The sequence below is a fragment of the Lepisosteus platostomus genome, chromosome 26, assembly GCF_059453375.1.
Source record: "Lepisosteus platostomus isolate fLepPlt1 chromosome 26, fLepPlt1.hap1, whole genome shotgun sequence".
Lineage (NCBI taxonomy): Eukaryota > Metazoa > Chordata > Actinopteri > Semionotiformes > Lepisosteidae > Lepisosteus > Lepisosteus platostomus.
The window spans coordinates 7,430,612-7,447,213 of record NC_142636.1 but is presented as its reverse complement, the minus strand read 5'-3'; the positions used below and the strand labels follow the sequence as shown (position 1 = coordinate 7,447,213).

Genomic DNA, 16,602 nt, shown 5'->3' with positions numbered 1-16,602 from the left:
AATCCCATTCAGGGCTGCAGGGCAGCCAGAGTCTATCCCAGCAAACAACGGGCACACCCTGGGCAGGACACCAGTCCATCACAGGGCAGACAGACACACAAAGGCACTCACACCAGGGTCACATTTCCCAGAAGCCAAGAAACCTGCCAGCATGTCTTGGGACTGAGGGAGGAAACTCACACGAACAAGGGGAGAACATGCAAACTCCACACAGACAGCACCCCCAGGTCCAGAATTGAACCCAGGGCCCCAGAGCTGAAAAGCAGAAAAAACTACACACTGCACCACCGTGCCACCCCTAAAAATAATCCTCAACACAAAAGTGAAACAATTCAGGCTTTGATTAAGAGCAAAAGGTGGAGCAAAAACCAGCCAATATCATCAGAACTGAGACCCACTGGGCTGGATGATCAGAACACAGCTGGGCTCAGAGTGTCTGGGGGGCGTCAAAGGAGGGCAGATATCTCCTTGCAACTTTTTTAGTTTCAAGACAGCGTTTTGGGAACTCGGAAAAAAAAATACTCCAAAGTTAAACAGCACAAATCTCTTATTTGTTAAACGTTTCAGGGTAATTTAGGGTAAGGCTGTTGAATAATCCCTTTAACACAACACACACTGACCTTGCTCAAAAAAAAAAGTACCATACTACAACACAAAGAACTACAGTACAGTCCTGCTGGGGGGGGGAGAATCTAAATTAACTTCCGTCTCATCACTGATGCGTGTCTGCCGCACCAAGATACCAGACGGCATATATTATCGATCTGCCTTCGGAATCGGCGTCATCGTCCCCGTTTCCCATTAAAAAGCCTCCCCGTTAGCCCCCCCCACCACCAGTCCAAAACCCCCACCTCCGCGTACAGTTTGCTAATTGTTACCTATGCGTGGCAGCAGCAACCAGCCCCGATAGCAAACGCCATTTGCGTGCAATGTGAAAGAAGTTGAGAGAACACGTCTTCACTTACGTAAATGGCTGATGCATTTTCGGGGGTTTTTTTTTTTAATTGTACCACGAACTCCATTGCACACTACAAGACTTGGCGCCCTCTATACTGTAAATCATCACACTTCATGCATGTAGCGTCCACGCACAACCGGCCGGGGCGACTTTTAAGCGAATAAACGTTGAGGCACGCTTGGCGTTTATTGTACAGGCTACGGACAGCCGCCTTGGCGAAATCAGCCCGTCTGCACCGCAGCCCGCTCTGCATTGTTTATACCCGATTACTGTACTCGCAGGCAGGACGACGGGCTTCTCGATCTGTTAACCCCTAGAGACGCCACATGAAACAATGAAACGAACTGCCTGTTAAAATCCGGGATTTTTTTTTTTGTAACGGCGCTTCGACGGATAAAACACATCTCTCCGATACATCGCCGCCGTTTCACAACGTTTAACGATTTGAATTGAAAGAAAATCGATTTAATCTTTTTTCCAGTCGGGGAAGTGTTGATGCAACGGTACTGTACGAACAACAACTGTCTGGTTTTGCACCATAATTTTCTCCCCACCGCAGCAAATCCTACTCTTTGGCAAAGCCCACACACTCACACAAAAGGCTATCACCCCCAGGCACGATTTTTTTTTTTGAAAAGCAGACAAAACCACCAGGAAACCCCCGGTTTTTCCTTTTTTTAAAACGCGTTTTTTCCCAGCCTAGGCCGCAGCTCCATCCCCGGACTCACCTGACTCGCCTTTCCCCGCAGGTTCCACTGTGCTCCGGGCTCGTTCCTCCGATCCTGAAGCGCTGCAGCAGCTCTTCACGACCAGACCCCGGCACCGGCAGGCAACACAAAAGCGCTGATTGGGCCCCGACGAGCGCTCATCCCCCTCGGTCGCTGCCCAGACAGCCGGGTTATTGGTCGGCGGCTGTGTCGGAGACGCGCCCCTTATTAAGGTGTGTGTTGTTGTCTCTGTCTGGAGGGGAGGGGACAAGACGCAGCGAAATGATGGGAACTAAATGGGTTGTTATGGCCGTCGTGTCGGCAGCGCAGGCTCACCATGACAGATAAATTGTGACCGGCCGTAATAACTCCCCTTCTCTCTCCGCCCGGGCAACTGATTGGTTTGCGGGCAGAACAATGCCTTTTGATCGGCATTCCTGAAAGCGCACCCCGTTCTGCGCCCTCAAATTCCTAAAGCACTCCTGAATTTCGGATCACCCCCCCGACAAGCCTCAAGAAAATTGTACTTTTTTTTTTCTTTTGAAAGAGGATATCTTTGTTTCCGAACGAGCTGTCAGGAAAAAAAAACACACACACACACGAGTTCAGTAAATTGCTTGAAGAAAACACATTTTCGAGAAGGAGGGGGAAAAAAGAAATGATTTTGCTTTATACTTTAAAATAATGCACACAGTTAAAAGTGGAAGGGGTCTTGTCCGAAGTGATACTAATTCGGGATGTCTTGTCCTCGCAACGAATATCTTTGAGGGTTTTTTTTTTAAATAACGATGGGGTCTTAAACGCTCAGGCATTGTCTTGAAGGCGATGCTCAGACCCTCCTCCCCTACAGCAGTTCCTAATGAAGGATTTCAAGGCACTGGGGAGAGACGTTCATTCCCATGTAGTCGCCGGGGAGGTTAAATTTAACTCCTGGTAGGAAGGGTCGAGAATCTGTACAATATCATGACCCAGTCTGAGGTTTCTTTTTTTTCTGAATGGCGGCGTGGAGGTCAAGTCCACGGCAGCTGGCGACGCGACGCCGTGACGTGGGTGGGTGGGGGGATTACTCCCTGGTGTCAAAGCGAGGGTGGTGGTGGTGGTGGTGCGTGTGTGTGTCATCTCCTCGGAGAGGAAGGAAAAAAAAAAACCCCGGTTCAGTCGAGTCGTGCTATCGCGTTAACCAGCGATTCCTGCGCCACTTCTGGACGAGACGCCGATTTCATACCGTTTTCAAGGGGGGATCCGTGAGCGGATGGAAACGACACGACAGGCAGGCTGTCACATGACTGGAGGGCAGGCAGGCAGGATGTGTGCGATTTCGAGCGAGGAGAGCAGGACGTGCCAGTCTGAGAGGTGGGGGCCCTGTACCCTCACACGGTTCCCCCACCACGAAGTCACGTGCTGTCTTCCTCTGGCCTGATGGTCCTTTAAGAGCTCTGCCACAGCTTGCAAGCTGGAATCAGACCAGGGTGGGACAATAGAGCATATACCCACGGTCAAGAGCATCCCGTATGCGAAATGCAGTGAGCCAGCCCTCAGCAAGGGTTAGGACAATGTGGGTGTGTCCATATTTATTGATCTGGGTATTTCCACCTATAATGGCTTTGGGCAGGTGGAGAGACACTGTTCAGGTTTAGACAAAGAGCCCAGTGGCTGTCCTGATTTATTCAGCTGATCTTTAAGACAGAAGGGCAGCAGGCTGACTGGGTCATTAGCATTGCTGTGTCACAGCACTGGGGTCCTGGGTTCAATTCCAGACCTGGGGGGGTGCTGTCTGTGTGGAGTTTGCATGTCCCCCCCACATCCCCATGGGCTTGGTCCACACTCCAACACTCCTTAGTATGAACGAGGGCCTCCCATTCTTGTTTTTTTAAATGCGGTTCCACTTGTTGGTCACTGTGTCCCTGTTTCTGTTGATCCTGAAGTTTAGATCGCAGGCAGGCTGCTCTGGTCAAGTGCCTGCAAGGTCTTTAGTTTTATGACATCTGTGATCCAGCCTGATTGAACTCACTATTTGGATGAAAAGGTAAAAGACCTGTTGGATCCAGTCACTATCGACTGCTAATTGAAAAGTACTGAGACCCGCAGGTCTCCAGCAGTCTGCTACAGTAGTTGCCCACTGGGGACCTGGACCAGGGGGAGGAAGCTCCAGCCCCCAGGAGTCTGGCGCAGCACCTGGAAACATGCTTCTTTAACCTTTGACCTCTCACCCTGTCAGCTGCCTCACTTCAGGGGGGGAGGAGGTGAATCAATCCTCAGGCCACAATCCTTCCAGCCCAGGAGTCTCCAGTCTTGTTGCCGGTCCTGCAAACCGTATGAATCGCCACGTTTTAAAGGCTTGGGACAATTTCACTACGATCAATTTAACAGGCAGCGAGCACAATCAAGTCCAGTAGAGATCGTTTGGGACAAAATGGAACATCCTTCGACCCTCCAGGACCAGTGTTCCCTTCATTGAAACGTGACATGATCCATTGATTCGGGGTGACCTGTAAGATTAACTGGACTGGGGCTCTCCAGGATCACGGATGGTGACCCCAGCTTTAGAGATCAGGTATCTGCAAGCCTGGTCCCAGAGAGCCATAGTCCTGCGGGGTTTGTAAGTAGATTAAAATATTCAATGAACAGACATCTGTAAAGTATATTAATTTCTCCCAAGTAAGCAACTGATGAATCTAACGATGTCATTCATATCTCAGCTGGACCGAATACCACAAGTTCTTATGTCTGTGCAGGAACAGGGATGCAGATCTCTGGTCTAGAGATGGGAGTTTTTGCATGTCGGACACCTTAACTGGTGGTACAGCGCTGGGGCCCTGGGTTCAACTCCAGACCCGGGGTGTTACCTGTGTGGAGCTTGCGTAGGCTTCCTCTGAGGGGCACGGTTTCCTCCCATAATCCGAAGACATGAGATGTTAATCGGCTTCTGGGAACGCTGGTCCTGGTGCGAGCGTGAGTCTTTGTGTCTGATGGACTGGTGGACCCTGCCTTGTGTGTGGTGCTCGCTGGGATAGGCTTTAGCTCCCCGGCAACCCTTTGTTGGATAAAGTGGTAAGAAAAAGGATGAATGGACTCGGGCATTGTGCTCAGCTATTCCCAAGAACAAACGCGCACCAGCGTTCTGTGACAATAGTGTTGAGTGTGAAACCAGTCACCTGCAAGGTGACGGAGAATCTCGTAGAATCAAGCTTGACGTAGAATTTCTGATCAAGATAAGATGCCGTATACAATATACAATTTCTTGCATTAGGAATTTGTCTTTTCTCAGACCCCAGCTTGCTCTCCATGAGACACACAGGCAGGGAGAGAAGCTGGGGGTCAGAGCGCAGGGTCAGCCATTTATACAGCACCCCTGGAGCAGCTGGGGTTCAGGGCCTTGCTCAGGGGCCCAACAGAGTAGGATTCCTCTGCCGGCTGCGGGATTTGAACCGGCAACCTTCCAGCCACAGGCTGTTGCTCGGCTCTGCTTTTTGTCCTCTTGTCCTGGGAATTGATGTGCAGGAATCTTGATTGCAACTATACTTCCCCCATTGCGTTTGTAACCACTGCAACACTTACAGGACCCGGGGGATGAATCAAGGAGGAGTCAAGGTAACAGTCAAGAACGCAACAGCACCCAGGGGACGTGCTGGTGAGGTGAGAAGCCTTTTAAAACCAGGGGAGTCCTGGTTCAAACCCCAGCTCAGCCACTAACGCGTTCAGTCGCCCAGCGCGAGATGTGATTCAGACCCACCCTCGAGCCACAGGAGCAGCTGCTGATGTGCAGTCCAGCCCCTTGCAATCGTGCTACAGTCACTGCAGTGTCATCAGACCCGAGTCAGGTAAAGAACAGTCACTGTTCTGACTATATAGCTAATGCACACTGGCAAGACTTTCCCTCCAAATGTCTTCTGCTAATAGCTTAGACATGGTGAGGATTTCTGCTGACAGAACTGTTTTCTCCAAAACTGAAAAACGAGCTGGTCTCATTTTTCCCTTGCGGGGAGTTCCATACCTGCCGATACCTTGCCTGGAATGTAGCTCCTTTAGTCCACAGGCAGACTAAAATCCACTTCAAAACCGATTTTAAACGAAATGTCATTAACGGATCCGGGCATTATGAAGTATGATAATTAACCATGCTGATCCCATTTCCCCGATTATCTTACTACAGTTTTTCTTTTGCGTTGAAGTAGAGTTCAGTGTGTTTTATTACTATAGCAAAGCCTCAATACAATAACTCAAAATACTATTCCGCTTTCAGTCTTCGGTGCTGCTGGAGCTCGTAGGGTTTTGCTTGGATTGGGTAGCAGTGGAAAAAGAGCGACGGGCTCCCTCTAGCGGTAGACAGCCGAAACGGAGCGGTGCGAGTTTGCCTTGCGGTGAAAGCGTATCCGGCTCTGGTCCCGATGGGCTGCTGTGTCCAGCTTTTCCAACCCTCCTGCATACAGCTGCACCCGAAGAGCAAGGAGTAGTGGGTTAAATTGGGGAAAATTAACCAATTACAAGCCATTTTAGGCCATTATCCTGCTGACATACCCACCCTCCGGCCCTAAAACTGGTCACCCCTACCCTAAACTTTTATGAAGCACTTTCTAGTTCCATATATTTTAACCTCTGGTCAGTGTTACCTCGTATACTGACTGTATTCGATACATACACTGTATTCTATGCACAGCACTTATTCATATTACCAGATTTGATAGTACCTTCACATAGGGGTCCACAGCTAAACCGAGGAACACTGAAGTTTCTAAATAGGTATTCGACTGCTGACTTACAGGAGTAACACAGGCAGTTGCTTTAGTACTTGCATCCTGATGTCGGTGAAGCAATCTTGAAGACAGGAAGTTGTTATAAAGTGGTTATAGTTGAAAATCTTCAATTGTTTTAGGTTTAAAACCCTTAATCATTTTCCCTATTTTTTCCTCAGATGGTTGACTGGAACCAACCCATCGTTTATCGAATGATTCTGACGCATTACCATCAAATGCTGACGTCAGGGCAAATATTAACAAAAGGCGCACAGGAGCACAATACTTCAGACCTTTGATGGTGCCTCTCTTATCTGCATGATACAGGTGCCTTTTCAGTTTTTCACAATATGAAAGAGACAGACTCTCATCTCCCGCAGCTGTGCTCTGACTAAGCTATCTCTTGCTCAGATGAAACAGGAGGCAACACAGATGGAGCCCAGATAAAACCAAAAAAACATTTTAAAAAAAGTATACAAACTATTAAGCTGCAGCTGGGTTTTTTGCATCACAGAACACACACATTCCATTTTTAATCCGATTTATTGATTGCAGCAAACAGCACTGTAGCTTTGCCTATACCAAAACCAATCTTAAAGTACATTTCCATACAAAATGATTTCTAGTACAAACAGTTGGATTTGGTATTGTGTCAATGAAGCTTAAAACTGGTTAATATGAATATAAAAAGTGGAGACAGATTCATTTATATGGGGTTCTTAAAAACTTGGCTTAAACAAGTGTATTTTGTTGCAAATATAGCGTTCTCTGTAATTCACTTTAGTGGATGTGCTTTGTCTCTGATATTGTTGGAATTTAAAGAAAACAATACAGAAAACAGAATGAAAAGACGGCAAATCAAGACAAGACAGAAAATATTTACAACGTTTGTACAGCAACAGTTTAAAATCCACAACTGAGCACCGGTCAGGAGGATAGACTCGGGGCCAGAATCATTCCTGCTTTCACTTTACGTCCCCTTGAGCTCACTCCATTGGTTTGTCCAATTTCACTTCCTCTCCAGTCACCCCACAATATTTTGGGGGTGAAGGTAGCGTGAATCAAGGCCCCTCTTATTTTACACACATCTGTGGCAGAAAAGACACAGAAACCTTCAGTCTGTCGGACGGAAAAGATACCGATCTGCTTGCTGATTTAAGGCAGAATGAGAGCCAGGAGAGAAGGCACCAGCCTCCCAGGACTCCAGTGTTGCAAGAGCAGTTTGATGTTCTGCTAATTCCTCTTCCGAGTCACTGTACCGACGAAGGACAAACGCAGTTGTGTTTAGGTTCGTTCCCAACCCACGTCTCTCACTTCGTAGTGACGCGTGATCACAGACGATCACAGACCCTGGCAGGCACCACATCCCGGCATCTACACTCTCCGAAAGCCAGCTACCCTGCACCACCTGTGAAACCTGTGCTTCCCCGGGCGCACAAGGTGGTCCGTGTGCCGGGGCGGCCCGTTCCCTTCTTGGTTTTCAAACCGTGGTCTCCCCCCCAACCCAGGCAACGACACGATGGTGTAGAACCGCTCAGACAAACCCCATCTGCAGAGCTCTCGGAGATGACCGACAGGAGCCAAGGAAGCCACAGTCACAGGAAACCTGTTCTCGCAAAGAACAGTTTCCTTTTTGGTACAAAAAAAAAATGAACAATAACAGAAAAAAGCCAAACTGCATGTTTTGTTTAGTTTCTAGCATGCACAGGGCTGAAGTGCCGAAATCTTCCATTGTGCATAAAATGTTACCCATGATTATTACGGACAAGAACATTTTTAGTGTTTCACACTGCTGTTTTAACTCAGGATTCACTTCAATAACATTCTGGAGTGTCGTATTTAAATGCATCTCTCACTACTGCATAGATAGTGTAACTGTATAACTGGCGTGAGGTTACTATGTTTAAAACAAGAGTCTTTCAGCAGGCTATAAATTGTGTAGTAATATTCAGGTGGCAACAGGTGCAGAAAAGTGTTTGATATTTCCTTTTCTAATGTAAAAAGGGGTGCAAAACGCTTAACTGTAGCCTATATCCATTTTGCACATTAAAATCTCAGGTTGAAAATAAGTTTGATGCTTCTTCTGGGACAGAAGAAAACGCGTTTAACGAGGTGTTAACTGCTCGATGCCGACTGTGAGATCTTACTTCATAAAGACAGCACTACGTGCCTCCGACAGGAGTGAAAAGATTGTTGTAAACTTTGCACACAAGGCAATCTGCTTTCATGTCATAAAAGAGCACAGTGGTGCTCATTGACCGAGGTTAACTCACAAAAATAGTCCTTCATTACAGGAATTAGACACCCGTTAGCGCATCTTACAGGAAACAAAGTAAAAACCCAGATGACATCACGTCAGTTCCCGGTAATGTTTAGATTACCAGGTTAGATTACACCTCTTTCAATCTGAAATGCTGCCAAATTAGCTTCAGTGCGTATGTAGCATCTTATATATATTCACGCAACACGCAGTAAAGTAGTCCGCGTGTTTATATAAGGCGAAGCGAGCAGTATGCGGTGCGGTACGGTTACAGTTCATTCATGTTTTCGGGCCGTCTAGGCTCCGGAAGCGAGGGGGGGTGATCACGCGCACTCGGGGTCTCCGCGAGGCAGGTGGCTCGAGCGAGGTACCTGCGGCTTCCGCCCGGGTCGGTCACCCGGAAGTAAAGAAGACCGCAGAAGGGCTCGCGGCCTGCTTTACCGAGGCGCCGTCTTTTCTGTAAAACTCTTCACACGGACAGCAAATCGGGGGAAGACGATTGAGTCCTTCCAGCTGTCGCCCCCCCTCCTCCAAAAAAAAAGGAGTAAAATAAACAAAATCATTTGATTTTTAACCACTTCATCCGTGCCACTGTGGTCCATGAGCGCCCCCCCCAGGGAACAATTCGCCCCTCGCGCTCCGGGACAAATTCACTCCAAAACACGCGAAGCGGTCGCGGTGACACGGGAACGGAAAGCTTCACGTTTTAATTCACACGAAGCATCCAGAAAACCGTTCACTCGCGCAGACTGTGGCCGGAGGAGAGCGCCGGGATACCGGTACCGGTCCGACTCCGTGCGCCTGGGAGTAAACCGTCCCGCCGGCCAGAATACCGGACACACGCGGTTCTACCCCGCCTTCTGAGTTTTGGACCTTTGCGCTTGTTTGTAACGAACCCATCTCGCTGCTCCCCCTCCCCAGGACTGTAAAGCAGTAGCAGACCAGACTGCTGCGCAAAGGGAAAGAGAGGCGACGGATGGTCGTGACCCCACTAATCGCTGGGCAATGCAATTGCTTATAATTATTGCATTTAAAGGAACACCGGAATACTGAACTCTTAAACCATAAAGGCGACGACTTGTTCATGCAGATTCGACCAGAGTCGGTATTTTAATACATTGTTTCGGTTATCTGTGAATATGGGTTTTTAAGTGCAGTTAGAGTAGCACCTTCGCCTCCAGGCGCATCAAGATCGGCAACTACGGCACGACGCGCTGTTGACTGCGGCGGGCTCTCGACTGGTCCACTGCTGCCGCCCAGTGGCCTGGCCGGGTCACTGCAGGGGACCGCAGCGCCGCAACGAGACCCAGCTCATTTTGCGGACTTAGTTCTGGATTTGTGACGCAACAACGCATTATTATAGCTCCTCTATAATTATTATAGTTACTATAATATGCACAGAGCCTGGATCTAACACATCTGTCTGCTGGAACATAGTTCCTCATGAGGGGTCAACACTGTGTTGCACAGCGTCACAAATCCTTCAGGATTCTTACAAGCTCCCTTAGGTGTGTTAACTTTCATATTGTAAGAGGACGATTTTGTTTGCATTGATTATGAAACTGAAAAAAAAAAACATGATTATGGCTCTGCTTGCAGCTATAAAACAGATATAATGTACCAAAAACTGAGTACTGCCCTGGTATCCCCTCGCCATGAACAGGGATACTGGAAATCTAAAATCAGACAACAGAACAAGTGCAAAAATAAAAAAGGTCAAGGGTACTTTGCTTGACTCCACCCCGGAGTTCATGGGCTCAGCAGCACTGGCACCTGAGGGGGGCGCTGTCTCTCCCCCTCATCGCCACTCACTTCTTGAAGAACTTCTTGTTCAGGAGGAAGATGAGGAGGTTCACGTTGACCTTGGCCTTGTCGAACATCTTCATCACCGCCACGCCCTCGTACTGCAGCTGCAGGAGGTCCTGTGCCAACAGACGACAGGCGGGGGAGTTAGAGGGCACAGCGGTGCTCGCACACCGGAAGGGCCGGGCGTGAACTCGGGAAGCCTGGCGCTGTGCCGGTCAAATGGCCACGTGGACAATCGGGCCAAAGTCAACCTGGCAGGTGTGCCATGCTGGCTGTTATCAGGTGCCCTCACCACGTCGAGACACAGGCGGGCACAGTGCCCCCCGCGGACACACGGGACGCACCTGGTACTTCAGGGGGAACCGCTCCATGTCCACGCCCATGAAGCGGGCTTTCACCAGGAAGGTGCCCACCTCCTCGCAGGGCACGATGTCGAAGATCACGTTCTTGAACCTGCACGAGAGACACCACAGCCCTCACGTCACCAGCCCGGCAGAGGAGGCCGCGCGTGGGAGTGGGGAACAAGCTGCCGCGACACCCTGGTTTCTACTGAGAAACGGCGGGATGGCATGCTGGGATGAGTCAAGGTGGATGGGCCCTGTGGCCTCCGCGGGGCTTCCTTGAAGCTGCTCTCACTTTTACCCTGCCCTGCTGGTTTGGGCACCTGAATCTGAGGTACAGATCAGAACAAACTGGGCAGCCTGGTGAAAATCTGTCAGAAGGTCACTGGTGCTGATCTCCCAGCCCTCTCCTCTGTCTATCAAACACGCGTTTTGCGAAAAGCAAAATCCGTCTTTGATGATCCTTCACCCCCCTTGTTTGCTCCCATCAGAACGCAGATACCGACCCCCCAACTCCAAAACCAACAGATTCCAGTTCTCATTCATACCTGGAGCCATATCCTCACTGAACTCTTGACCTTCTATGTAAATATGTATATGTATGTATGTATATTGTTGTTCTTGTCAGATTTTTTTCTTCTGTCTGTCCACCAACACTGCTGCTGTAAAACATCTGCCCCCCCCGGGGATAATAAAGTCTTACGTCCTCATATTCTTAAACATCAATTAATAAATCGTTAAACAGGAAAAGGTGTTCAGTGCAGGTTTTCGTTTGCCCTCACAGGTTCAAAGAGACAATAATATAATAAACGTATTTTATATAGCGCCTTTCAAGGCGGCTTCTCAAAGCGCTTAAAGAGGCGGGAGCTCACTGGGCGAGGGGCAGGTCCTCGATCTCCAGCAGGACGCCCTTCTCGTGCAGCTGGGCCGCGGTGTAGATCAGAGCTGTGGGCTTGGCCCTCTTCCCCCTGCGGTCCGCAGGCTTCTTTCCCTTCCCTCTGCTGGGACACAGGCGGCCGGGAGTCAGGCCCGCAGAGAGCACACACACACGCGCACACACACACACACACAACCACACACACATACGAGCCCCGCCTCACACGAAGCCCGTCTCGGCTGAGGCAGCCAAGGCGAGGAGGGGTGGTTTATAATAATCACCACGACAACATTGTGGAACCGGACTGTTTCTTTAAAAACAACCCAACAGAGTGTGTGGTTTTTAGGCCCAGTTTTGCCAGCTGCACAATTTCAAGACGGATCCAATGGTTTTACTCTCGTTCTCCCGTCCTTTCCCTCTTCCCTCCCTCTCTGCTCCGCTCTGTGCGGGCCCCCCACCCCGCGCCGCACCTGTCCCCGGCCGTCAGGTTGGCCAGGCTGGTCCGGATGTACTGGCTGTAGTAGTCGATCTGCTCGTGGTGGAAGCGGCTCTTGCAGTCCAGGCTGTGCAGGGTCTGCCTCAGCTTCAGCAGTTCGGCCTGCCTGCGCTGGCGGTACCGCCGCTGGTTCCGGATGTCCTAAGGGGTCGGGGACACGACAGCCAGAATCGCAGGATTTTACTCGTCGTGGAAAAAAGAAATGTCTCTCTTCCCGTGGGACCGTGTGGGTGGTTCTGGGTGTAGTTTCTGTGTCTTGGAATGAGTCACCAGTTATCAATAATGGGACCTGAAGACTTGGCAACTGGAACGTTACCGTGGCGATCGGCGCCAATACCCCAGTCACTGCGCGTTACCTTGGCGATCGGCGCCAGTACCCGAGCCACTGCGCGTTACCTTGGCGATCAGCGCCAGTATCTGAGTCTCGGTGTTGGGAGGCGTCAGCACTCCTAGAATCTCAAGCCTCCTCAGGCTGCGCAGGATCTTCCTCTTCTTCTCCTCCAGCGACAGGTTGCCGTCGGCGATGAGGGACTGGTTGCGCTTCATCTTTTCGGGGGTGTGGGCGTCGCGCTGGGCACGCTTCTGCATCATCCGGCAGTGCTGCACCTCCTGGGAGAGAGGAGGAGGGGCAAGTCTGCTTACTGACCCTTTAAGATCACTTACAAACCCTGCAGGACCGTAGTTCTCCAAGGCCAGAGTTAAAGACAAGAGAGGGCTGCAATGCTGGGCCCCTCTTTAGACCAGAGAAGCGGAGGACCTCACTAGCTGGTCATCTCATGGCCCTGACCCCAGGAGAGGGGGTGTTAATCCCAGTGCCCTGGGGCGGAGCGGTGGCTCTGGGGCTGGAAGGTTGCTGGTTCAAATCCCACAGTCGGCAGAGGAATCCTACTCCATTGGGCCCCCGAGCAAGGCCCTTAACCCCAGCTGCTCCAGGGGCGCTGTATAATGGCTGACACTGCGCTCTGACCCTGAAGCTTCTCTCCCTGTCTGTGTGTCTCATGGAGAGCAAGTTGGGATATGCGAAAAGATGAATTCCTAATGCAAGAAATTGTATAGGGCCAATAAAGTGATCTGATCTGAGTCCACTTTGGGCTTGAACAAGCTGATCAACCTAAAACTTCCCCTAAATTCACCTGGTAAAGCAGTGTCTCACGTCCCCGCCTGACCTGCTGTGTACTGGCTCAGCTGAACCTGTCTTTCAGTGGTGCCTCCTAATTGCAAAGCTCTTTGGGAACTGCAGACAGCTCTATGAAGCTTTAACATGGCAAAATCCCAGGCATGTTTTTAAAAAACATGAGAGCTGAGAGTCATTTCTTTATAAAAGAGCAAGAGAAATGTATCAATGAGGCAAATGAAGAGCTGTTGCTCTAAAAACAAAACGCAAACCCGAGTCGATTTTAAGACATCAATCTGGCTCACGGCCGGACCAGAGTCAGCTGCAAAGTGAACCCGCAATAATTCAGTCGGGACTGAGAGCCTCAATCCCTCTTCTCTAGTTTAAAGCCGAGAAGAGGCGTGGAAGAGACAGCTGATAGCCCCCGTGCTGGGAAGTTTGTCAGAAGGCTAAGGGGATGGAGAATGGAGAGGGGGCACAGTCCTCACCTGGTCTCTGGAAGCAGAGGCTCGGAGCACCTCAGTCAGGGTGTCCCCAGGCTGCGTCCTGATCACATCGATGATCAGCTGCTTGGTGCTGCGACCGAGACAAAGGCAGCACTTTTGAACACTTGCTCATACTTTCAGTGCAGAGGCCAGCGCTTCAAAAACAGATCTCGAACCAACACTGCCTCTCATAGTCCATAGGAATAGTCTCTCTTCTCTCAAGTGCCTCGGCTCTCACCACTAACCCCACACTGCCTCCTCCTGTGTCTCAGCTTACAGCCCTTTCTCCTCACCTCAGCAGGAGGCCTCGAACATCTGGCTGGTCATCGGTGCTCTTGAAGATGTCAAATTTGCTGGTGAGAGTGAGAGATACTTCCATCTTGCTGTACTGAGCCAGGGTCTGCTCCGCGCCAGGATCTCCAGAGCTTGCTGCACCCTCTCCTGTGCCAAGCCACAGAAACCAAGAGCCACAATCAACACCACCAATTCCCCCAAACCAGAAACCAGCTGCCCCTGCTGGAAGTGAAGGAGTGTGTGAAGATCTTTAAGCCGGTAGCTTCCACTAAGCTTAACCCTAAAAATCTAACTGGGGATTTATTTCAGTAACAATATTATGTGCACGAATGGGAAAAAATATGGGTTTTGGACACAGGGCAGTGGCCTGGATTAGGTCAAGTCTCAGTCTCCCACAATCTTGAATCTACAGAATCTCATAATTTGAGCGGCTTCTGAAGACCTGGACCAATATAGTTTCGCTTAAGTTAGGCACGAACGTGGCTCAGGCAAGCCGTGAGCAGCTCTTGAACACTGCATCCTGGCAGGACCGAACAAATGAACCGCTACACCCGCTCAGAAACCCTGCTCTGGCGTTCCGAGGTGTTTCCCGAGGGGAGGAACGGCCGCAGGGCGGGGCTGCTCACCGACGAGCGCCGAGATGGAAGGCACTTCTCCAAGGTCACGCAAGAGCTCCCGCAGGGGGTCGTCGGGGTCGGGGCAGAGGGCGTCCTGGTGCTCCAGCAGCAGCTGAGCAGCACAGAGAAGAGAACGGCTGTTACCCAGGATTTCAGGCGTCAGGCCAGGATGGGCGTTTTGAGTTTGGACCCTCGCCAAGACACCCAGACGGCGTGGTTCCTTTGAGAAGCACGGGCCGGACTTCCATCACTATAGTGGACTCAAAACCGAGAACAGGAGCTTCCACACTCCCCCAACCCTCTTTACACAGAGGGTGGTGGGGGTGTGGAACAAGCGGCCCCGTCAGGTTCTTGGAGCTGACACCCTGGCTTCTTTCAAGAAACGGCTGGATAATATCCACATTCAAACTGTTTACTTGTACATTGTCTACTGTCTGATTGTATATTGTCTCGATGCGCTGTCTGCACTTTGTGTTTTTACACAATCAAGAGACTTTCTGTAAGTAGGAATTCCATTGTATCAGTACATGGACCGGTTACACATGGCAATAAAGTACAACGTATCAATTAACTACTGATTGCCAAGGCAGACGGATGGGACAAATGCTCTCCTCTCCTTTCATAACCGTAACCCCACGGAGGGCTAGTGGAGTAGGAGACATGAACCCTGTGAGCTGCAATCAGGCTCCAGCTTTCCCCCAACCCTTTGCTTCCTGGCCTGCTGGCTGTTGGGCCTCTGTGGGCAGCAGCAGGGTGACGCACTGCGGGCAGATACAGAGGCTGTGCCCGAGTCAGCTGCCAGCTGCTGAAGAGGACACGGCTTGTGCACACTGGCTCTGGGTGGGGGGACCCCGTGCCGCTGACCTGGTGCGTGTTGACGAGCTCCCCGACGGAGATGTAGATGACGGGCTTGTTGAGGGTGACCGTCTCCGAGTACTCGTCCACGTTGAAGCGCTCCTCCGGCTCGGGCACCTCGCAGGCGGCACGCAGGAACCTCCTGGGGGCACACAGAGAGGGGTGGGTTCGGGCGGGGGGTTTTACAAGCATTGCCGTGACACCCCAAAGTGAGGGAGGAGGGACCCCAGTTACCACTCTCTGCAGGACAAGCCACTTAGCCCTTTCCTCCTGCACAGGAGTGGAAAGCAGCTGGGACACTGAGCTCACCCCCCCGAGTCCACCAGTGGCCAGCAGAGGGCCCCAGAGACGCGAGAACCAGCCCCGTCGCTCTTCCCCAACAGCGGCGCGAGTCTCTCAGCACAGCGAGTCCTCAGCGTGCACAGGGAAAAGACGTCTTCCACAGAGCCATAACGCTCACCCTAGAGCTTCAGACAACAGGAGCCACTTCACACCAGCTCTGTATCCCCGTCGGAGATCTTAGACCCGACGTCGGTGAAAAGCGCAGCCTATAAACGCGTTCCCAGCATGCACCTGGAGTCGCGCGCGTCGCAGGCTGCTGAGAAAGTCGGGCGGCTGGGCTCTGAAAACCGAGTCCTGTGCAGCAATGAGTTCTGCATGGGAGCACAGGACAGCCCCTTGCCCACAGAGTGCCCTCCAGCCCATGAGCCTGGAGGCACTGCACCAGCACAGCGGTTCACGGTCAGGGCAGTGTCAACCTCATGGGCAGCCCCTCCCCTTGCTGAGCCTTGTTGACGTCTGGAAAACATCTCTAGCGTCAGGAAAATAGCCGACTTCTTAGCTTTGTTTTGGGGAATGGCTGGGGAGGGCACTGCCCACTGCTGCCCACGTCCAGGGGCTGCCCTTGGTCCACCGCAATCCCAGGAGCGGTCAACCCAGAGGTGAGTGTGGAGTCTCTCTGGCCGCGGGGGCTCGTGTCTGACTTGCGCCCCCACGCCGTCTCCGCACTGCGGCTACTGGGAACAGCCCGCTAGTAGCTGGATGTACGAGCCAATCTGA

General features: G+C 51.1%; 2 protein-coding genes and 1 long non-coding RNA gene across 7 annotated transcripts in view; 1 reads left to right on the top strand and 2 right to left on the bottom strand.

The window, feature by feature from the left end:
• The window catches only part of gatad2b (GATA zinc finger domain containing 2B), a 50,306-nt gene extending 48,464 nt beyond the window's left edge, over positions 1–1,842 (bottom strand). Inside the window, exon 1 of one of the 2 annotated variants that reach the window (XM_088621530.1) lies at positions 1,687–1,842. The gene's annotated coding sequence lies outside the window, so the exon portion shown is untranslated. The remainder of the gene's footprint in view (positions 1–1,686) is intronic. The other variant, XM_088621531.1, reaches the window with a different exon arrangement.
• LOC148639893 (uncharacterized) lies at positions 1,765–7,088 on the top strand. Its single transcript, XR_015930711.1, has 3 exons — positions 1,765–1,898; positions 5,226–5,486; positions 6,578–7,088. It is a non-coding gene; the product is annotated as an uncharacterized LOC148639893 (long non-coding RNA).
• The window catches only part of iqgap3 (IQ motif containing GTPase activating protein 3), a 38,095-nt gene continuing 27,350 nt past the window's right edge, over positions 5,858–16,602 (bottom strand). Inside the window, exons 30-39 of one of the 4 annotated variants that reach the window (XM_088621521.1) lie at positions 15,553–15,685; positions 14,698–14,800; positions 14,071–14,218; positions 13,781–13,868; positions 12,575–12,787; positions 12,153–12,319; positions 11,678–11,806; positions 10,809–10,917; positions 10,471–10,580; positions 5,858–6,095 (exon numbers count right to left, since the gene is read on the bottom strand). In XM_088621521.1, coding sequence (XP_088477647.1) covers positions 5,894–6,095; positions 10,471–10,580; positions 10,809–10,917; positions 11,678–11,806; positions 12,153–12,319; positions 12,575–12,787; positions 13,781–13,868; positions 14,071–14,218; positions 14,698–14,800; positions 15,553–15,685 — 1,402 coding nt within the window. In that variant the 3' untranslated portion in view covers positions 5,858–5,893. Of the gene's footprint in view, positions 6,096–6,922; positions 10,581–10,808; positions 10,918–11,677; positions 11,807–12,152; positions 12,320–12,574; positions 12,788–13,780; positions 13,869–14,070; positions 14,219–14,697; positions 14,801–15,552; positions 15,686–16,602 lie in introns of those variants that run through there. The other 3 variants (XM_088621522.1, XM_088621523.1, XM_088621524.1) reach the window with 3 other exon arrangements.